This window comes from Annulohypoxylon maeteangense, assembly GCF_022496945.1.
Source record: "Annulohypoxylon maeteangense strain CBS 123835 unplaced genomic scaffold GGS22scaffold_4, whole genome shotgun sequence".
NCBI classification, from domain to species: domain Eukaryota; kingdom Fungi; phylum Ascomycota; class Sordariomycetes; order Xylariales; family Hypoxylaceae; genus Annulohypoxylon; species Annulohypoxylon maeteangense.
In genome coordinates, this window is record NW_025953251.1 from 446,878 (window position 1) to 468,925 (window position 22,048).

At 48.0% G+C, this 22,048-nt stretch overlaps 6 protein-coding genes across 6 annotated transcripts; 4 read left to right on the plus strand and 2 right to left on the minus strand.

The window, feature by feature from the left end:
- Window positions 1-524: 524 nt before the first annotated feature.
- GGS22DRAFT_156399 (uncharacterized protein) lies at window positions 525-1,339 on the minus strand. The gene has a single exon (XM_047960362.1). It carries the CDS (start codon window positions 1,230-1,232, stop codon window positions 630-632), a length of 603 nt encoding a protein of 200 aa, XP_047821027.1. The 5' UTR covers window positions 1,233-1,339; the 3' UTR covers window positions 525-629.
- A 3,465-nt stretch (window positions 1,340-4,804) lies between these two features.
- Window positions 4,805-5,957, plus strand: GGS22DRAFT_186029 (cell division control protein 42; the record flags this gene model as incomplete). The annotated part of the gene is made up of 4 exons (XM_047964396.1): window positions 4,805-4,824; window positions 5,163-5,282; window positions 5,454-5,832; window positions 5,892-5,957. The coding sequence occupies 4 exons, from the start codon at window positions 4,805-4,807 to the stop codon at window positions 5,955-5,957; spliced, it is 585 nt and encodes a 194-aa protein (XP_047821028.1).
- A 1,589-nt stretch (window positions 5,958-7,546) lies between these two features.
- On the plus strand, window positions 7,547-10,045 carry GGS22DRAFT_156408 (Arginase/deacetylase). The gene is made up of 3 exons (XM_047960363.1): window positions 7,547-8,391; window positions 8,570-8,696; window positions 8,794-10,045. Exons 1-3 carry the CDS (start codon window positions 8,257-8,259, stop codon window positions 9,726-9,728), a joined length of 1,197 nt encoding a protein of 398 aa, XP_047821029.1. The 5' UTR covers window positions 7,547-8,256; the 3' UTR covers window positions 9,729-10,045.
- A 393-nt stretch (window positions 10,046-10,438) lies between these two features.
- GGS22DRAFT_106042 (asparaginyl-tRNA synthetase) lies at window positions 10,439-12,559 on the plus strand. Its single transcript, XM_047957806.1, has 2 exons — window positions 10,439-12,338; window positions 12,396-12,559. The coding sequence occupies exons 1-2, from the start codon at window positions 10,702-10,704 to the stop codon at window positions 12,520-12,522; spliced, it is 1,764 nt and encodes a 587-aa protein (XP_047821030.1). The 5' UTR covers window positions 10,439-10,701; the 3' UTR covers window positions 12,523-12,559.
- A 3,675-nt stretch (window positions 12,560-16,234) lies between these two features.
- Window positions 16,235-19,200, plus strand: GGS22DRAFT_106053 (uncharacterized protein). The gene has a single exon (XM_047957807.1). It carries the CDS (start codon window positions 16,647-16,649, stop codon window positions 19,029-19,031), a length of 2,385 nt encoding a protein of 794 aa, XP_047821031.1. The 5' UTR covers window positions 16,235-16,646; the 3' UTR covers window positions 19,032-19,200.
- Window positions 19,201-19,711: 511 nt separating this feature from the next.
- On the minus strand, window positions 19,712-21,910 carry GGS22DRAFT_156413 (phosphoglycerate mutase-like protein). Its single transcript, XM_047960364.1, has 2 exons — window positions 20,230-21,910; window positions 19,712-20,087 (listed from the first exon to the last, which is right to left on the minus strand). Exons 1-2 carry the CDS (start codon window positions 21,655-21,657, stop codon window positions 19,974-19,976), a joined length of 1,542 nt encoding a protein of 513 aa, XP_047821032.1. The 5' UTR covers window positions 21,658-21,910; the 3' UTR covers window positions 19,712-19,973.
- Window positions 21,911-22,048: the final 138 nt, after the last annotated feature.

Consider the following 22,048-nt stretch of genomic DNA (forward strand, 5'->3'; position numbering starts at 1 on the left):
TACGTACCTGTAAGATGATACCCGTGTAGAAATTGTCGTTTTTCTAGTTTAGCTTGGATACCTCTAGGGATACCGTTGTACCAATATTGAATAAAAGGAATACTCATTGGAAACTTGATTCAAATATTTCCCACTTGAACACGTGGACTCGGTGCACCCAACAATCCAATTGAGGCATCCGACGATTCCAGATTAACTGATATTTTCCGAACTCGAACTGATGATCATGATTAATAATTGTAAGATCATCTTCTGAGTCTTCGACGCCACTTAGGTCACCCCTATCCCTTACAGCTCCAGTGGTGAAAACATACAGGCTACACTAGATACGGCCATATACAGACAGGTCTAGACAGCCTCATTTTGAACTAACTATTAACCAACTTACAAAGCGGTCGACTAATTTACTAAGCTAAACTACAAAGAGGATAATAACGCAATTGAAATTTTATAGGACGGGCTAGACGGACCAGTTCAAATATTCAATTGAACTATTGGACGTACTACGTAGATTCGCACATCCTATCATGATTAGTCGTATTAAGCAGCTATTCTATAGATATAGATTATAGCCATTATTGCATGATAGTGCAAAAGGTGAGTAAGTACGTATTAAGTATAAACTAAGATCATACCGCAACCTCCGCACCAAGACCAACCTCCTGCTCCTTCTTAGCAGCAGCAGCCTCAGCCTTAGCACGCTTCTTGCGAGCCCGGCGGACCTCTATCTCAACCTGTGCCATCTCGGCGTTGACGGAGACCAGTCTCGGGATGACCTGCTCGACCGCCTCGATGCTCTGCGCCTGGGCTTGCCGTAGGGCCATGGGGGTCAGCAGTCCAAACCATCTCAGCGGGTCCTTCCGGCGTATCTTCTCCTCAGGCACGGCCACCTCCTTCTTTTCCTCTTCCTCTTCTTCCCCAACAACGTCACCGGCTTTATCATCAGTAACAACTTCTTTTTCTGGCTCCTTGGGTTCCGCAGTAACGGTGAATACAGGAACCGAAGACTCCTGGTCATCGTCTTTGGAAATCATGACTCTCCTGCTGGCTTGCATGCGCTCGTCGTAGTGGTCTTGGCCGAAGCGCAAACCGCGCTCGGCGGCGAAGTTTGCGCGCGCGATGGTTTGGTACATGCCTGTTTGCAGACTGCTGAGCTGGTCTCTCAGGGCTGTGTACTCGTGCAGTAAGTGAAGATACCGCTCGAGGAGCTTGTCGATGTGGTCGGCGTCCATATTGGCTAGTGAGTCTTTTATTTTTACTATTATTAGAGAAACGGGTGAGCGAGGTTAGAATCGAGTGGTGTTTATGAGGCTGGACGGCTTGTAAGTGGAATATACTATGTAATGAAGTTCCGGTACGGTAAGCTCCAGGTTCCACTGAGTGTAAAGATTATAGTGGAGTGGACGCCACACCTTAGGTCTCAACGGTCGGTGTTAACACTTGTGGCTTAGCGATGTGATAGCTACGTGATACAAGGTCTTCAGGCCTAAATATGTATGTACAGCGTCTATAAGCGCCGATAATATAGAAGAGGACCCTTTATTACCTATTCAACGAGTTCTCCGGTTCTCCCACATCGCGAATAGGAAGCCGCCCCAGACGAATCCTCATGGTTCTTACAGTCTGGCATATGCAAACTAACTATACCTGGATCTCAATTTCTATCTGCAAGACACACCGTTCATTTGAGAGCCCTACCAGAGGGTCCATGTGGCCGTTTAAACGACCCAAAGGACCCTTTTTGCAGCCGCCACAACCCAATTTCGACCTGAAGGATCCGAATTTGAACCAAGTGTTCACCATCCTGACCATCCTGACCATCACAGAAAGGCAGAAAGTCTGACGTAGTTGCGGGAATCTCTTAGGCATCCAGCTCATCCTTCTCGATGACAAATTTTCGTGTGTTTGCTTCCCGTCCTCTCCTCCACATTTTCTACGTTGTCATATGGTCGATCCCGAGGGAAGATATGAAGACGGTTAAGCGGCGACTCAATAGCGCTCTTGGAGACTTGGCAATTGATGGCTACTGGATTATCTAGATCCCAAGGCTATCGGTGTAGTATCACAGGCGACCTCTAAGAAGACCTATTATTCTTCTGTTCTCTTTTTTTCCTCTTCCTCTAATGACGGTTGCACCCAATCTTCCCTCGCGTGTCACCAGCTTATACCTACGTGTATTCCGATTGACGAAATTCTTACAGATGGTATACGACACCAGAATCGTGTGAGGGTTGCCTCGCATGACCTGCCACGTAGTACTAGATAGTGTCCTTGTTCAGAGAGCGTACAGAAGACTTCATATGATCCGAATGAAGAGAGATGCCAATTGGAGCTGCAGATACCCTTCACTAACGCTCTGATCGACAGGCTCCGCCACGACCACCGGCTGCGATCTTCAACCGCCGCCATTGCACTACGCTCGATATGTACGATATGTATGATATGTATGATTAAGATAGATAGACAGCTGATATGTATGCAGATAGGTATGTATGGATGTATGGATATGTATGTACCCTCTCCCCGTCTTTGTCTCGCCTTGCTCCGAGCATGTGCGCACTTAACTTGGGGGTTAGCCGGTTTAGTGTCAGACGTACATACAGAATAGAAGAACAGAAGAATAGGTAGGTACTACTAGGTAGGTAGTTTACGATGAGCAGGATGAGGCGCGGCTAGGTGAATGTTCTTCGTGTCGGGGGGCTGCAAGTCTCGCTCCGAGTATAGATTATAGATTACAGACACGGACGTGTCGACGAATAAATCCTCTATGCGAGACTTTCTTCTTTGTTAGTTACGTGCCACTGCAGGTCCCATGCAGATATTCCTGATCGTATAGAGGGTGTTGAACCTAAATACGGCACCGTATCTCAGCTGTCAAGGTAGGGCTGCCGACAACCTATGCAGGCCGTGTTGGCCATGTTTGTTTCTTTATCTTTATTCCTTGGGGCCTTTCATTACACGTAGACCTGGGTATAAACTTCCAAGGCTGTTCTAGAAAGGTGAGTGGAGGTGTGTATTCGCCTTATTATCCACAATCCCCGACCTTTACAGCTGTAGGTATCCATTCACCTGGCGTCGTCATGACTTCCAAGGACCCTGATGACGCATGAGTAATAAAAGAAAAGAGAAGAAAAACAAAAAAAAAAAAAAAAAAAAAAAAAAAAAAAAAAAAAAAAAAAAAAAAAAAAAAAAAAAAAAAAACAATTAAAAAGAATAATAAAACAAGACTGACCTGATCGATCCACCTTTACCTGGTCTATCCCAGGTCTTGAGTAGTAATCCAAACTAACCCAAAAAGTATGAAATTTTCATGCCGGCTTCGAAGCTAGAACGATGCAACAGACTTCCATACATAGGATTTCGCTTAAGGTATGACATGATAGACCGTAGACGAGAATTTGTAAAATGAATAATCAATCGACCCCCTCTTAGCTCCGAGTTCCTTGTTGATTTTCCCGGGTTCCTAAACACAAAAGGCTTCGAAAAAGCATTGCGCATAATCTGGTCATGGCTTGTGTCTGTCGGAGGATTGCATCTTTTTTTCCATTCTTCTCTTCTTCTTCCCGTCTTATTGTTAAGTGTTGTACAGTTAGTACAGTTAGTTTAGTTGTGAGTGGCTCTTTTTTTCTTTTTTTTTCTTTCTTTGTTCATGTAGGTATTTTCCCTACTACTAGGGAAGTAGAGTTTGTTCAAATGTTGAATGGAACATATGACCAATTCAACCTTTTTAATTGTGTAATATGATAGGTGACAGCATTGTTGTGACGATAGTTAAAGAGATGATATATCTGCAGCATTAAAATCGTCTATTTGCATCATACTGTTATTTACAAGTCACTCTAAAAAGAGTTAGGCCGTTCAAATGCTCAATTAAGAGTGGATGGAAATAACTGTATTGTACGCATAGTACGCTGCCCAGTGTACAATAATAAGTGTACGTACCCCCTTTATCCAACGCCGGTGCGTCAAAGTAATGCAAGTGCAGGCCAAATCAAAAACCCCAAGCCCAGTCTGCACCAAGTCTGCACCCGGTCTGCACCTGCAATTCCCAGAATCCCCAAGTACCTAGCACCTCCCCCAAGCTTGCCCAAGACCCAAGGTTATACTACATGGTAGGCGAAGCCTCAGGGAATAAAAAAAAAATCACACAGCGCCAGCGTCTTGCGTCTTTGCGACTTGCGCTTGCCGAACCAAACCCCGGTCAATTTCAGTACCAGTGGCAGTAGCTTTCTTTCCACCTTCCCACCAGTGACCAGCGACCACTGATCTCACTGACCACTCTAACAACCGACCACCTTCTGGGTCTTCTTGCACCTTGTTAACTGCCACTGCCACTGCCAATCTCGTTCAAGGTTGAGCTTTCTTGTCCCTTGTCGTTTCTACGTTTCCCTACCGCCAACCAAGTCCCGTCCCGTCATCCTCGACTCCTTCTTTCGTAGTCTCGTCCCTCCGCCGATACTTTTTCGACTTCCTCATTACAATTCTCTTTGTGATCAATATTGCACCCTTTTTGCACCTTTTCCTCTCCTTCGTTAAGTCTCTATTAGTCTTTCCCTCACCGCCGTCGCCTACCTAAGGATTTAGACTTGAGAGACATCGTTTTATCCTACCAAGGACCCATTAACCCCTCTGACTTCGTTTTTTTTCTTCGACGACCCTTTATTATTATTTTTTAAAGCTGCAAGTCAGAACGGCCGATACCCACCGACAATTTCCAAGCTTACTTGCGATAAGACAGCTACTTAATTCGGAGAGAACATCAACATAGCGCACCTGCTCCCTCGTCGGGGCTAAGCAAGTCAAGATGGTTGTTGCTACAATCAAGTGAGTATCTATTTCCTATTCCATATTCCGTACTTCGTATTCCCTATTCCCTTCCCCCCATTGCCGTCTATCTGCATCTACATCTACATCTTCGTATACATCTTCCATTACAACATTTGGTGTCCGTACATTCCAATGATAAAACGCGCGAGTGTATCACAGACATGTCTCCGAGGTTTGCGAACCTCGATGTTTCATGCATATATATCTTACGTTGCTACCAAGATGCAAATCACGCGTCATTTGCCTTCTTACTCATCCAATACCCATGTTTCAAATCCCATTATGATGGTAGTGTGGTAGGAAGATGAATTGCTAATATCTTACCTATCTTGCAGATGCGTGGTTGTTGGTGACGGTGCCGTTGGCAAGACTTGCCTTCTCATCAGTTATACAACTAACAAGTTTCCTTCTGAATACGTCCCTACGGTCTTCGACAACTATGCCGTCACGGTTATGTAAGTCGTCCAACATTGCAATTCCGAATTCCAAACCGAGTGTAGATCCTCAATTATCGATACGCTTGAAATACGGCGCCGTGTCGGTCAACCTAAGGGCCAATGGTCAATTGAATACATACTATGGCTGGATATCGACCTGAAACAGGGCTGACGTTCTCCCCACTATAGGATAGGAGATGAACCCTACACGCTTGGCTTGTTCGATACTGCCGGTCAAGAAGATTACGATCGTTTGCGACCTCTGTCATATCCCCAAACCGATGTCTTCCTGGTGTGCTTCAGTGTCACATCGCCTGCGTCTTTCGAGAACGTCCGAGAGAAATGGTTTCCCGAAGTTCATCACCATTGTCCTGGCGTACCCTGCCTCATCGTTGGCACCCAGACAGATTTGAGAGACGATGCCAGTGTCCGAGAGAAGCTTGCGAAACAGAAGATGCAACCTGTGCGTAAAGAAGACGGAGAGCGGATGGCTAAGGAACTTGGCGCCGTCAAATACGTAGAGTGCAGTGCTTTGACCCAATACAAGCTTAAGGACGTGTTCGATGAGGTTTGTAGCTCCTTTTGCAGATCCCCGGCTATTCGATATATTAACTGTTCTATTTCTAGGCTATCGTCGCAGCTTTAGAGCCTCCCGCACCTAAGAAAAAGCCCCATAAGTGCTTGATTCTGTAATGCCGCCATTTGGGTCGAATTAAAGACATCGCCTTCGTTCCTTGATTACCACAATGGATCCCCCTTAGGATTGGAAGGAATAAGGATATGTCTTTCTTGGGCATTTTCCACGACATCTGCATATTTCGTAATGGGCGATTTTTTAGACATCAAGTTTGACCTTGTGATACCACAAGTGGATAGGATTCAGAATGAATCAACTACGCGGAAGCATACCGCAAATTTATGAGGCACCATTGGAACAAGCGAACACAACAAGATGCTCCTTTGCATAATCCATGGATAGGACATCGGATCTAGCTCGACCCTTTAGGAAGAATACCTCTTTACAGTCCCAGAAAGTTCTCGAAATCCGGAGATATTTGGAAGGCAGATTCACAACAACGATGCGAATAGGAAAGGAAGGAGTTTTTCAGCTACAAATGAATGTGAAGGGCGATACTCCTACCGATATTTTCTCTCTGGACAAGAGCTTTCGAGTCATACTGTCATACTACAACTCACCCTGATTCTGATTTTCTCTTTTTCTTACTACTTTCGAGCAGCCAGGGTTTGGAGGGGAAATTCATGAACGCAGGAAGGACTTTGATAGGATTGTTTGGCGATCGGAGTGCATCTGAATTGATTTGATCGTCTACGCCATCCTTGATACAACGATACCTTGTGATTACCGATTACCTTTAATAGAACGTGAATCTGATCTGTATTCAGATTCAAGTAGGTACCCGTGTGCCAACCTATAGCATATCATGTTCCCTCCGCTTCCCCAAGTTCCACTCTTGCAATATTCGTGTGCTTTCTGTTTTCTGTTTTCTTCCTTCGAGACTTCATTTACCCTCATTCCGCCCACATAGGAAAACAGTGCCGACGGAGAAAAAAAGAAAAGAAAAAAAAAGGAATTCCGACTTCTACCGACGACATTCCCGAATTTCATCTGCAATGCAGCAAACTGTTGTCTCGGTCAAGCCCAGGCAGAGGTTCCACGTATTCAGCTCCAGGCTTGCGAAAGGGTCTAATGTAACGGAAAGCTTGCTTGGGCGTACGCAGGGGGATAGCCTCAGTGCAACATTGCAACATATTTTGACATTCGTCTTTGCCCTTCTATATATATGCATAATCATTTCATCACATGAGTATCAGCAGGTGTGTAGGTATGTGATTATTCATCCCAGTGGTTCTGTCGAGGCTGCTCTGCACCCATAGATCCTCACTGCAGCCCTCTACCCAGTAAACGTGCATATCAGATGCATACTTAGCTAGGTACATACATGACCAGTAACTAAGTGAGGCAATTACCTCGGTATCATTTGGACCTTGAGGAGAAATACCTTAGGTACAGTACCTGAGCAATCTTCTTGTGATCGAGTCTACGGCTTTCTTGCGAAAAAAAGTTAGTACTAAGTACGTAAGTTGTCGATGTCGGATAAGGGTTAGAGGCGATAGCGAGACGAAACAACGGACTAATATTTGCGGATTTCCCAGGGTAACCAGAGTTAACCAGGAATCGACTAGTTCGTAAGCCCTCTATCAGAGTGGCGTTCGTATAGATCGGTACATAACTGCACCGGCTCGGCTCTGGTGCACTTCCTACCAATCGTCCAAGACATCGGGATGGTGCCATAGCTGCGCCCAAGCTGCAGAGGACAAGAGGCGGCAAGGCAGAATGGCAATTCGAAGTTCAATACGGTCGATAAGAGAACGCCATGTTCGTAACCTCGCATATGATAATCTGATAGGGCGTGGGGTCTTCTTATTTATCCTCGCTATCCTTCTTTCCTAATACATGCACGCGCCTTCCGAGCTTCAAGTCGATTACGCAGGTGCTAATGCCATGGGAATATGGAGATCTTGTGTACAAGCCCTGGAGGTAAGAGCGAGCAGCTTATGCCGGAGTCGGGGGTTCCTGTACTTGCTTCATACGGAATCGCGGCTACCAATGGCATGAGGCGAACCGATATCTATGCCCTTTTAATCTCTAGTCTACCACGGAGCGCCGCCGAAACTACGTCCTTATCTAGCTAAGTACTCCGCTCCGGCTCGAACCGCTGGTGTAGTTATAGACTATCTATCTACGACGTTTAGGTAATACCTGTCGGGTTTATTAGATATATCTTTACATATCTATTCGTCCTGACTTGAGCATAAACTCGTCGAATTGGACGGGTAAGAATAGGTAGATTATTTTCTTACCAATTTCTTGAAATCTCTGGCAGATCACGCCAAGATATCTACGATCCAACATCACGTTTGCCAACAACTTCTGCACGCCCGGTCCTCGTATCACAGCTGTAAGGGAGAAATGAGACCGAGATTATTTGTCTGCCTTGCGTTGAGCTATGGCTCGGCCGTCGTCCGAGCTTGCGCCGGCCACGGCGAGGTTAGGGAATGGAGTCAGGAGGAATTGGACGAGTTAGAGAGGAAATGGGGAGCTGAGGTAAGGTATCTCATCTTCTTAACAAGCTCGTTCTGCGATACCAACTAGTGGTTTGAGACAACGGTTCCTCGTGAAAACATGAGCTACTCTCTCACTTCATTAAGATAATTGAACCATTAAATTTTATATAATTATGTCGTCTATAAAATTATACAAATTATTGACTGTGAGTGTATAGTGGGGATACACGGGCATTTCCGCCTTCGCCCATCTTCCGTATCATAAGTGTCTGACGACTCCGAGCGAGCGATTCGACATCGCAATCATCGGCGCCCCTTTTGACACCGCGGTGAGCTACCGACCTGGTAAGTCTACCCTACCTACCTTATATACCAATTTCACTCTATACCATCCCCTTAACTACACCTAAGAATCGACACACTTAAAACTCACCTTCCACAGGCGCCCGCTTCGGACCCCGCGCCATCCGCGCAGCCTCGGCGCGACAGACCTCATTCCGGGGGTACAACCCGCGGGCCGGAATAAACCCCTACGACAACTGGGCGCGGATCCTCGACTGCGGGGACATCCCCATCACGCCCGTGGACAACGCCATCGCGCTGAAGCAAATGACCGCCGCCTTCACGGAGCTCGGGTCGCGCGCGCCCCTCTCGCCGCTTCTCTCGAAGCCGAAGCTCGTGACTCTAGGCGGCGACCACAGCCTCGCGCTACCGGCTTTGAGGGCAATACACGAGCTCTACGGACCCGTAAGAGTGCTGCACTTCGATGCGCATCTGGACACCTGGCACCCGGCGAAATACCCGAGCTACTGGACGAGCGAGCAGAGCAAGTTCACGCACGGCAGCATGTTCTGGCTCGCGGGCAACGAGGGGTTAGTTTCGAACGCGAGCGCGGCGCCGAATGTGCATGCGGGGCTACGGACGAGGTTGTCGGGGACCGGGGATTGGGAGGATGATGATGCGCAGAATTGGTTGCGGATTAGTGCGGATGATTTGGATGATTTGGGCACGAAGGGCGTCGTGGAGAGTATTATGCAGACGCTGGGGACCGAGGACCCGGTGTATTTGAGCCTCGATATCGATGTGCTTGATCCGGCGTTTGCGCCGGGCACGGGGACCCCGGAGCCCGGTGGGTGGTCGACGAGGGAGCTGATACGTATCTTGAGGGGCATTGAGGGCTTGAATCTTGTGGGCGCGGATGTGGTGGAGGTTGCGCCGGCGTATCAGGGTGTTGGGGAGGAGACGGCGTTGGCGGCGGCGCAGGTTGTTTTTGAGGTGTTGAGTAGTATGGTGAAGAGGGGGTTGGGGGAGATGGGGAAGACGGAGGAGATTAGGACGGATGATGCTAAGCAGCAGGTTTTGAGGGAGGAGTTGTAGGGAAAGGTCCTGCGTAGTAGGAAGACGCAGGCTGGAAAGGGGGAGTGCCTTCTGACTTACCCATGGTGAGTTTATAGGAAGGATCAAGAGATCATTGGGGGTCTATGACTATGTCTTCAATTGAGACTTCCTCGATACATCTAGGAGGTGGATGTCTAACGCGGGTGTTAATATCACCAGCGATTCATCTTTCCTCGGTCTTTTTGGATTTTAAACTTAATTAAGATTTTAATCCAATTGGATACCGATTGCTTTTATTGTATTCGTAGATGTTGTGAGTGTCATCAATATCCAAAAATTCAATATTTGCTGAGGTCATATTGCTTTTTTAATACGGTGCCGACATCGCAGGTCAGCGCAATCATATCCAAGTACTCTAGTGTACATAGATAAGCTATACAACTCATAACAACAAAAAGTATATCCAAGTAGCTTATCTGTTACCTGGCAACGTTCAATCCGGAAGATCAACCCTTGAAACTGTTGCTTCAGGTTACACACAGCCTTTGGTACCTATTTAGGTGACCTTATCTTACGGGGTAATCGCTGAAACCAATATCAATCCAATTGATTGGAGAATGAGGGTGACTCAAAAAGGACGGGACGAAGCGCACCGGATAATTAGTGTTCTATTGAGTAGGCAATTAGGAGTAAATAAAAGGATGAGTCAAAATGGTTGTTGTTAAAGTTACCTACCTTCAGGGCTATTAGAATGAACCAGTTCCCCCGCTATCAAAAACTGATCCAAGATCTATTGGAATTTTAACCCCACCAACCCACCAACCCACCTTCCATTTTATCAACCACCACTTTAGACTTCACCACATTCCATATACTTTAATTTGGAATATAATAGTTTGAAGCTTATCGGATTCGCAGTCACGACTTGCTACATAATCTTCGCCCTCTGCTTTGTTTCCCATCCTTTCTTTTCCAACTACGATCATAATCGCTCTGCATAGATTGGGCAATCATGGCCGCTGTTGAAGAATTGGCCCAACGGGTCAAGAACGACGAGAAGTCCTTCATTGATACTGACGCAGGCAAAGATGACGAAACTGCTGATGGTTCAGAGTTCAAGCCCTACAAGTCGCTAGCCTATGCCTACATCCAGCACTTCGAGAAGCCCACACCTCAATACCAAATTCGAGCCTCCGTTACTGGCCCTGTTGGCACCGACGAAGACCCCTCCGTCCGACTCTTATGGAAGGAGCCCGCCAAAAGCGCCGTCAAGAAAGCTCAGGGAGCACTTGACGCTCATAAAAAGAAGGTTCAGAAGCAGCAAGCTGCAGCCGCCGCCGAGGAACAACTTAAGAAGCAGAGGCAGCAAACCCTCGAGGCTGCGAAAAAGATTGTCATCAAACAGGATGAGTCACTACCGAAACCTCTCAAGATCAAGATCAGCCGTAAGGATATTGAGCTTGGAGAAGGCGATAACAAAGGCACACGAGTTAAGGTATTCGGACGAATTCACCGGTTACGAGTACAGAAGCAGGCTACCTTTATCACTTTGGTCGACGGATATGGCCAGCTGCAATGTATCTTGGCCGCTGGTGACCTGACCAAGACCTACGATGCCCTAACCTTTGCCCAAGGAACTTCGCTCGCACTTTATGGTGAGATGCGCAAGGTACCTGCCGGACAGACAGCCCCCGATGACCGAGAGCTACATGTCGATTATTATGAGGTTCTAGGTGCGTCGCCAAGTGACGAGGATGCCATCACCAACAAGGTATCTGCCCAGCAGAACCAGTGGGACGCCCAGATGCTTGACAACCGACACCTGGTCCTCCGAGGTGAGAACGCTTCTGCGCTCATGAAAATCCGTGCAGCCGTGGAGGGAGCATTCACCAAGGTCTACGAAGATCTGCAACTCACCAAGGTCTCGCCGCCTGCTCTGGTCCAGACCCAGGTTGAAGGTGGCGCTACCCTCTTTAGTGCGCCCTACTATGATGAGATGGCATACCTTACTCAATCGTCTCAACTATATCTCGAGACCGTTATCCCCAGTCTAGGAGACGTCTACTGTATTGAGAAATCGTTCCGTGCTGAGAAGAGTTTGACCCGTCGTCATCTTTCCGAGTACACCCACGTCGAGGCCGAGCTGGATTACATTGACTTCAACGATCTGCTAGACCATCTTGAGGAGGTTATCTGCCGTGTCATTGACATCGTTCTGGCTAACCCCACCATCGCTGCACACTTGAAGGAGCTTAACCCTACCTTCGAGAAGCCTTCTCGCCCATTTTTGCGCATGAAGTACAGCGATGCTATCGATTGGCTCAACGCCCAAGATCCTCCTATACCCAACGAGGAGGGAAACCCCCACGTATTCGGAGACGATATCGCCGAGGCCGCTGAGCGTCGGATGACGGACATCATCAACCGACCCATCTTTTTAACGCATTTCCCGGTAGAGATCAAGGCGTTCTACATGAAGAAGGACCCTTCAGATTTACGTGTGACCGAGAGTGTGGACTGTTTGATGCCTGGTGTCGGCGAGATTGTTGGTGGCAGTATGAGAATGGAAGGATACGATGAATTGCTTGAAGCGTATAAAAAGCAGGGCATCGATTCCAAGGACTACTACTGGTACACTGACCAGCGAAAGTGAGTTTGATTCTTCAAAAACGCATGACTTCAGTTAGAAACTAACTGTATATGTAGGTACGGTACCTCGCCTCACGGTGGATACGGTCTCGGACTTGAACGATTCCTTGCTTGGATTGCCAACCAGCACACCGTTCGCACGACTTGCTTGTATCCCCGCTTCATGGGACGATGCAAGCCCTGAGCGGTATCAATTCGCATCTTCTCTTGGCTCTTTAGGGTTAGGGCCGAGGTTACCGGCGTTGAGGTCGGAATAACTAAGGAAGATGCATAAGGTGGATCCGGAGCAGGACGTGATTGGCGTTGGGGAAAGCGGTCAAGCTTATGGAAATCGAGCCGTTGCTTTCTGAGACTAGGTATTGCAGGATAGACTGTCCATCATAGGACACGTCAATATGAAAGGCATCCGATTGAAAGGGTTTCCTTGTGACCGACTCTTCTAGGCAAACCATAGGTTATCGTATATGACCCTGTGAGTGGCTGGTCATGTAGGGGTTCGATGTTGGGTTTGCCTCCGGAGTAGACGATCTCGCTCGTAAGTTATCTGTTTTTGGTACTTACAGTATTATGTTAGGACCTATCCGATCAGATATACCATAATTGCCTACTCTCTGACATCAGAGGGGGAAGTCGAATAGGCTCCTTTAATTCTCATCTCAGATCGGATTACGTATATTTCACCCTATTTTGGTACACAGCAAGATTGGCCCGGGTAAGCCTCCGGGTGACGTTGGTAACCTCCCAAACCGCTGGGGTAAGGTGGAAAAGGATAAAAATAAAGTCTGCCGGATAGAGGCGGCGTCTTAAGAAGATGCCCACCGCATATGCACAGGAAGTTGCTCGAAATTTGGGAGTTACACATATCACATTATTGGATACGACTGGCGGTATGTAGAGAGTGTAGGCCGTGCAGCCGTGTAGAACAGAAGGCTTTTTTTTGTCTAATAAATTTCGACATATCCTTGCAGATCATAGGTCAATCGAATCCGCCGCCACCAATCAAAGCTCTGTGATGTAGCCAATTGCTACGTATCCATTAGTACGGTATTACGACTGAAGCCTCTCCGTATTATTGAGGTATTAGCAACACGATGTTCGATCTTCTGATGTCAGTTTTTAGGAGCTTGGGATAAAAATGGAAAGTTCAAAGATCAATTCCAGATCCATACCACGGTAAAGGATCAAACTAAACAGTGCTTAATGTTCAATATCCCCCCAATCAATGATATTTCGTACCTGTATGTACTAATTTCATGTATATCCATGCGCTTCGTACACATTTAAGTACAAAAGGTACAAGTAAAGGAGGCGTATCTTCATGGTCGTACTGCATTTGATTCGCGCTAATATTGCGCACCTCGGGTACCTTGCCGTAGCGCGCCGCAGGGACCGCCTTGGTCGGAGTGGGGAAGGTGAGAGTTTGGTCTCATTATTTTTTTCAATCGGGAATTTTTAGCTGGGAAATAGGGGCTTTTGTCTTGGCTTGCATTTCGAGCGCAATCAAGCAATTGCAATTGTCGAAATTGGAAATGAGAACGGATGATGCCATATTGAAAGAATTATGTCCATGCTGTTCAATATCAATTATTCGTCCTCACTCTTATTGCGCGGTATTTGTTTGCATCGCAATTGGCACAATTACGATCCCTATTTCTTGTATTTATTATGTACACTTTCCGTACTTATCTTAATGAGACATGAGGCATGGCAATGCAAGGCACAACGTCTCTTCTCCGGCCGTTAAAAGCCTAATATTGCAGGAGGCTATGCGGGGAGGTTAGACGATGATACGACGACATTTCAGAGTTTCATGTCGTATGGGCGCACAGGTAAGCTACAGAGCTATGTACAGAGCTACAAGACCCTAACGAGACCCTGAACGCGGAGAATAATCGTCTCGAGGTCACGTTAGCCTAGTACCTTCGACGAACGACAACGTGTGATATGAATGTTGAAGAAGTCCAAAAAGAGAATTGATAAGGTTAGACCCGGGTCCCGTCCCAGGAGGAAGGAATTCGAAATCGAGATGGTCGCCTATGGTCCGACCCCACGAGACCTAGCGAGCCAAGAATAACATCAATCTTTAAACAGCTACAGTACAAGGTCGTTCTTGTCCAATTGGGAAAATGAGTTGCTGACTTGAATACGTACGAAGAAAATGAATATTGAAATCTGGTAATTCTCGTTTTTTCTATATATGAGCGAATGACGAATGATCCGTTTTGAATAAGGGGTGAATGCGGGCAGAAAAGATAATAATATGGTGACCGAGTTTGCATGCATTTGCTGCTGTCATCTTCCCCTGATCTCAACATGCATAGCGTTTTTGACGATGATCTGAGACTCGTGTCTAGACCCTGTCTAACCCTAGTCTTTGGGTTCGGCTTCGCACGTCGACGATGGAACAATTCTTCTAGAAACTCTTTGATATTTGGGTGACCCTGAAATGGATTCAATTTTTCAGAATTGAAATCTTGAAATGCTGTCAATTGGTTGAAATTGGTTCCCGTGGTTGTTAAGTTATTGGAAATATCGTAGCATGGGGATTGGATGGGGCTTCAATGCTGGGCGGACCGAATAATATCCAATATCCCAATATCTCATTATCCCATTAAATCTTCCAACCTGAATGCTCTCAATTAGCTAGCCTAATGAGAAACGAAACGTTGAGATGAGGCTGAATCTTGACATTCGGTGAGGCGATTGTTAGAAAGGTCGAACTATGATAGTTAATTGTGTCAAACTAACATCGGATTGACTTGGCTTCGTATGTAAATTCACACGTTTTCTAATTGTTAGCTGTTAGACTAATAAGATGGTGCACACGCGTATGAAAATAGCAGCCCCTAACCTGCCCCTAGCACCTCCCTGTCCTGAAACTAATGGGCATAAGTCGCGTGAGGGATTGAATTTAAAGGAAATATTAACATTAATGACAGGAGTATCTTTACATATCTGCTAGTATGACACAGTTACCTCTCATCTTAACTTTATACGTATTCCCGTCTAGGGACCATCCCTTCCCCTGTCCTTAAGAGCGTTACCTAAATGGTACTATGTACTGTATGTACAAAGAACAAAAAAAAAAAAAAGAGTGGATGCAACTGCTGGATGGTAGGTGTAGGTACGGCAGGAACATTGGTAGGAAGATTGGAAGCGGTTCAAAATGGGTTTAGCAGCTGCAGGCTGTTCATTAAAACTAGCGCCCCCCATTTTGGCTTTGGCCATTCTGGCAATCTGCACCAACCCAGTTCGTCCAATGATTTTCCTCCATTTTTCCTTGCTCCGTTCTCCTTCTCTCACTTCCTCCCTCCAGTACCTTTCTTCCAGTCATCTTCTCAACGGAGTAGTCTAGTCTCTCTCTTTCTCTTCCCCTACCTCACCTCTACTCCTTATCCTCTTCATCCTTATTCTACCTCTTGTATCTTACCTATCCAATCCTTCTTTACCCTCTCATTCCTAGAGCTCCCTAAGATTTCATAATCTCCGGGATCTTTTCTAGCATTTTATTACCTACGCTCATTCGCTATACTTTCTTAATATTCTTTATAAACTTTCACCGCCAAGATTCCCTCCCTTTTTCCGCCCAGGGACAGCTAGTATATCCATCAATTCGATCCTGTCTGCGCCAGCTTAAACCGTAGCGAATCTTCAAGGTCCAAGCCTTATAAGAAATCGACGACAAAAGCTTTGTTGTTAGCTTCATAGCCACCCATAACTCCTCGACACTCGTTTCTTGCAGATCACCCGTTCGCTCGCTTTGGAGGAATAAATATTCGTCTCGTCTTTGTTCGACGTAGCCGGATCATCAACCCCAGATCAAAGGACAAGTACAATTATACCGGACGGAGACTTGCTCGTCGAAGTAGCTCATCACTCGCCTTGCTTTTTTATCCTGGCCAGCTCTAGGTAAAATAACAGTCGGACTGTTGTACTATTCGATATTCTTCAAACCCCACGGCCGATTCGATTATTGCGCGTAATCTTGACGAGATACCACCGACTTATTGCTGCATATACTGATATCCATCTTACTCGGTGGTACCTCTTTCTTCAACTAGAGATACCCATTATCATTCAACTAAACTATTGTTTGGACAAATACACAAGTTGTTCCGTTTCCACTTTGCTCGGTCAACAGCTCTTATAATAGCCAACGTTACTTGCTTCGTTAGGATCCCGTGCTTTTATCGGATCCTATTTCTGCCTTCTGCCCTCGTGCCTATTTCGGGGCACGTCTAATCTTTCAAAACGGCGGTTCTATCACACGTCTCGCGGGACAGCCTTGTCCCTCCTCATCTTCTCGGGATGCAGGACCTTTCGGCACCTGGTGGCATCCCCACTGGCCCTGCCGCCAACTCAGGGGGAAGATATGGTCACACGTCCAAGCCTTCCAATAGCGATACTGGTTTCTCTCACGGTGCTTTCACTTCCAACATCTCTGGCTTTGCTGACAGACATCCGCGCCGTGGCAACATTCCTTCGATCAACACTCAACAGCAGCTGAATCCCCCTGTTCAGAACAACATACAAGACATGACCACCCCTGGTACTGGCTTCGACATGCAGTTCACTCCTTTGCTTCCGTCCCAGTTGCTTCTCGGTAGCCCCTTCCAACCTGGTACCCCTGCTGCTTTCAACAGTCCTCAGTTCCAGAACTTGTCCGCCTTCCAACACAGCCAGCAGCATAATCAGCAACAGCAGAATGGTATGACGAGCCCTGTTCAGCAGAACATGTCCCCTCAGACTTACCAATCGATCGTGTCTCCCTCTACTTACGGTGCCCCGCAATTTTTCCAACCGCAGTCTCCTAACGGTTCGTTCAACAACATGAACGGTATGCAGATGCAGCCTCAATCACCAACAATGAGTCCTGGCATGGTTACTGGAACTAGCAGGACTGTCTACCTTGGCAACATCCCCCCTGACACTTCCGCTGAAGAGATTCTTGGTCACGTTAGGAGCGGTCAGATCGAGTCGGTTCGGTTACTTCCCGATAAGAACTGCGCCTTCATCTCTTTCCTTGACGCAAATGCCGCCACCCACTTCCACTCGGATGCTATCTTGAAGAAGCTCTGCATTAAGGGACAAGACATCAAGATCGGTTGGGGTAAACCTTCCCAGGTCCCTACGTCAGTCGCCTTGGCTGTTCAGCAATCTGGAGCATCTCGAAATGTTTACCTTGGAAACTTGCCAGAAGATCTCCCTGAAGACGAGCTACGTGAGGATCTAGGAAAGTTCGGTGCTATCGATACAATCAAGATCGTCCGAGAGAAGAACATCGCCTTTGTTCATTTCTTGTCAATCGCCAATGCTATGAAGGCTGTTCAGCAATTGCCACAGGAGCCTAAGTGGCAATCACCTCGTCGCGTGTACTACGGTAAAGACCGTTGCGCGTATGTTTCAAAGACGCAGCAGCAGAACGCGGCCCAGTACCTTGGTATTGCTCCCGGTTATGCTCACATGTTAACAGGCCAGGATCGCGAGGTGATTTCCAGTGCTCTCGCTCAGCAATCGGTTGCGGCCGCTGCGGTTGCAACTACCGCCGGTGGCATCAACAACTTGGGTAACCGAACCATTTACCTTGGTAACATTCACCCAGAGACAACAATTGAAGAAATTTGTAATGTTGTACGTGGCGGTTTGCTTCACCATATTAGGTACATTCCCGACAAGCATATTTGTTTCGTTACGTTCATCGACCCTACAGCAGCGGCTTCCTTTTATGCTTTGAGTAACTTACAAGGCTTGATGATTCACAACCGCCGTCTGAAGATTGGTTGGGGAAAGCACTCTGGTGCTCTTCCGCCGGCCATTGCGTTGGCCGTTAGCGGTGGCGCATCCCGTAACGTCTACATTGGTAACTTGGATGAGACTTGGACCGAAGAGAGGTTGAGACAAGACTTTTCTGAGTATGGTGAAATTGAGTTGGTGAACACGCTACGTGAAAAGAGCTGTGCATTCGTCAACTTTACCAACATTGCCAACGCCATCAAGGCTATCGAGGCTGTCAGGAGCAAGGATGAATACAAGAAGTTCAAGGTCAACTTTGGCAAGGACCGATGTGGAAATCAACCTCGCCAGCTTCAGCAGCAAGCCCAGTCTCCCCGTGGTGAGGGTGTAGCTTCACCTCCTCCCGTTGGTAGTGGAAGTGGTAGTTCGCCGACCAACCCTACCTCGCCTCAATCTGCTAACAGCGTAAGCATGTTTGCTAATGGCAACAACCCCCTGACCATGTACTTGAACCAAGTATCCCAGCAAGCACAACATCACCAGCATCAGCAACAGCAAATTCTAGCTTCTCAACAGGCGGCCTTGTTCGGTACCGCAGCATCCTCTCCGAATGAGCTTTCAGTTGATGTTCCTCAGCTAGGATCTGGTTCTTCTCATGGACAGTCAGCAAGTATCTCGAACGGATACGCGAATGGTTCTGCCTCTGGCGCACCAACCATTGGTGGCCTTCTCGCCCCTGGAAACCCCCGAGGACAGCACAACCGTGCCGTAAGCTTGCCAGTTTTCGCACCCGGTTATGAGAACGGTGGCAACAGCCCCGTCAGTGCCGTTGGAGGTCTTACCGAGGGAGAACGACGAGGTCACCAGTACCAGGCCAGCTACGGCGGCATGGGTTCAGGACTTGGTCTTGCAATCCAAGGCGGCTTGAACGGCTGGGTTGAGGAGGAGGTTGCCAATTGATGTGGCACAGCTACTCTAGGGACGAGTACTAGGGAAAAATAATATGTTGTAATCGTTGCGTTGATTTTCTTCGGCGTTATTCATTCAGATTTCCACGGCTATGGTTGTGTCTTGCTGTATGATCTTTATAAACTCTCTTGAACAATTTCCCCGGTCACGAACCTACCAAGAGAAAACACCGGCTGGATGTTGGTCAACAGTTGACCACATCAATCGCAAGACCTAATTTTGAGAAGTTGGACACGCGCTAGGAAGAAAGAGCTTTGTCTCTGAAAACGAGATCTAGAGCAGATTTGATGGGTGGGTCGCAGTTCCGTCATAGTTGAGGCATGAAGAGATGGATATGGAAAGAGATGTGGCTGACGGCGATTTTAATCCTGAGGGTGTTAATGGCATAGTGGTATCCTTAGCGTCCTCAGCTCTCTGCTGTCATCACATAGAATATGAAGTCTTAGACGGGGTTGGGAGGGTAATAACAAGCAATATAACAACTGCCCTAAACTGTTCCGAAATGTGCATGTCTTGTATATGCATGATCTTTGACGCTTGGAGGACTAAATGTGGCTTTGGGATATCTACGTAGGTACGGAAATTCACATGCCCCTTTTCTTACTGTCACTTACATATGTGAACAATGGCTTTGCGAACAATGGCATTGTATTAAACACCCAAATTTCCATGAGTTATCTAATGTTGTATTGATGTAAATGCTAGAGAACTAATGCTGGCCTGTCTAATACTTAACCTCACCTCATATAAGCAGCCACCCGATCGTGAATGTACAGGTACCTATGCAGGTCTTATTCCTCACAGGCGCTATGAAAAAGCAACGAGCAGCCACAAAACATGCATATGTACTCCATCTCTTCTCACCGGTCTCCCACCAAATTTATGGATGGCTTGTTCTCACCCAACTATTTCGCCTATACTTAGCATATATCGTTAATAGCCAGCCGGCTCGGGCTTAGAGGGGAACACAGGGCCCTTGATGTTGGCTCTGCACTCCTGTCTCCAGTTGTTCGGGACGAACTTGTCGACGATAGCCTTGAATGCGTCCTACGAGGTTAGATAGTCATGGCTGTCAGCTTACGAATATCTGTCGTCTAACCCCGATGGAAACGGGGCTGCCTCTTACATACTAACGAACCCCTACCATTGAATTTGTACTCAAGAAAATAGGCTGGGAAGCCAAACTCACCAGCGTGCAGAAACTCTCATCTCCTTCCAGATGCTTACCCGGGGCCCGGCATCCTGGCACCGTAACAACCTCGTCGTTAAACCGTAGCCGCACATAATAGTCCTGCAATTTCGCTCTTTCCGCAGGTGACAGCTCCTCGCTCCGCTTACGGCCAATGGTGCCTGAGGGAGGGTTTCCCGGCTTCGTGGAGGAGCCCCAGGACCCGAACCAACTGGACTTGGTTCCTGCTGGATTGCCTTGTTGAGAGGGGTCGCCTGCTTTTCGGAACATCTCGATGGCGATGTGGCTTGTGTACGGCGGCCACTTGTTGCCTTCGTATGCGCCTAGGCTGGCGAGAACCGCGGCTAACGTTGTATCGTGGCATCCGCTCAGCCCGAACCGGACGGGTGTAGCACCCTTACCCTCCTTCAAGGTACTACTCTCGAGCTTCTTCGCAACCTCATACCCGCCGTCCGCGGTTGAACGCTCGGCACTTCCGACCATCCTACCCACAACATCGCCCAACAGCCCACCGATGCCGAGCGCCCGGTACTCGCGGCTCTCCTTGTAACCAGCGAACCACTCCTCAACGCCGATCTTCTCGATGATCTCACGGCCCTTAGGATCGTAGAACTCCTTAGGCAGTCGCGTCGAAGGCCCGTGTGCCAGCGTCGAGTTAATGGTATCCATAATACCACTAAGCCGCGGCCGGGAATCCACAGCGACACGCGGGGCGTCCTCGGGCATCCACTTCCCCCACAGCCGCGTCAGATACGCCATCTCCTCCGTGTCGTTCCAGCGGTCCGCCGCGCGCTGCGCAAACGCCCGCGACAGCGCCGCGAACCTCCGACAATTGCTGTCATTGGGGAAGAGGGTCTCATCGCCGGGCGCGCGGGTCAGGATCGCGGGGGCGGGGAAGGCCGGGGCGCGTGTGTGTGCCGGGTATAGCCCCGTGAAGGTCTCTTGCACGGAGTCGAGGGCGCGCGGGATCGGGGTTGCGCGCAGGTACATGGCCTCGGCGTCTAGCAGCACGGGCGGTAGGAAGCGGAGACGCTCGACGTATAGCTCGCGCAGACGTGTGCCGAGGTCGAAGGTCGTCTCGCGCCCTTTGTCCGTCAGCATGCCCATCTCGCAAACGCCGTCGAGCTCGCCCGCAGGACCGGCTGCTAGTACCGGCTCGTCGGACGATCCGAAGGTTTCGAGACGCCGCTTCCATTCCATCGTTGTGAATTGGTTGTGGTGCCGGTCGAGAACGGCGGATTTCATTTGTCGCACTGCGCTGCAGTATGGCCAGAAGGCTGGTAGGCCGGCGTTCTGGAACCGTGCGGATACGGGGGATCGCTCGCCGTGTCGGAGGAGGACTTGGACGAGTTGGAGCTCGAGGGTCGGTGGGTACAGGGTTTTGAGTTCATCGTCGGTGTAGGGAGAGCGCGGGACGAGGGAGGTCATCGTGAAGGTCGGGATTTCGCGAGGGCTTTGAGGTGGGTTGGGTAGAATCGTGGAGGCTTTGTTTCGGGAGCTGGGCTACGGACTGCGCCAGAGTATGATTGCAATTATAAGAGAGAGAAAAATGCTGATCAATTAGGTTTGGAGAAAACCCTAGAGTATTTAATTATGTTTATGTCTATGTTAACTGTTCCTTCCTACACATATGTACACCATTTAGGTACTAGGTTTGAACATTGAAGCTCTCAGATGTCGCTTCTAACATTGAGGTTGACTTGCATAGTGGGGTTACAGCCGTGACGATTGAAGCTCCCTAAATCGGCGTATCGGCGTTAAGATCCGGACCGCTTTCGCCCACATAGGTAATCGATAAGACAACGTCAACTACCCCGGT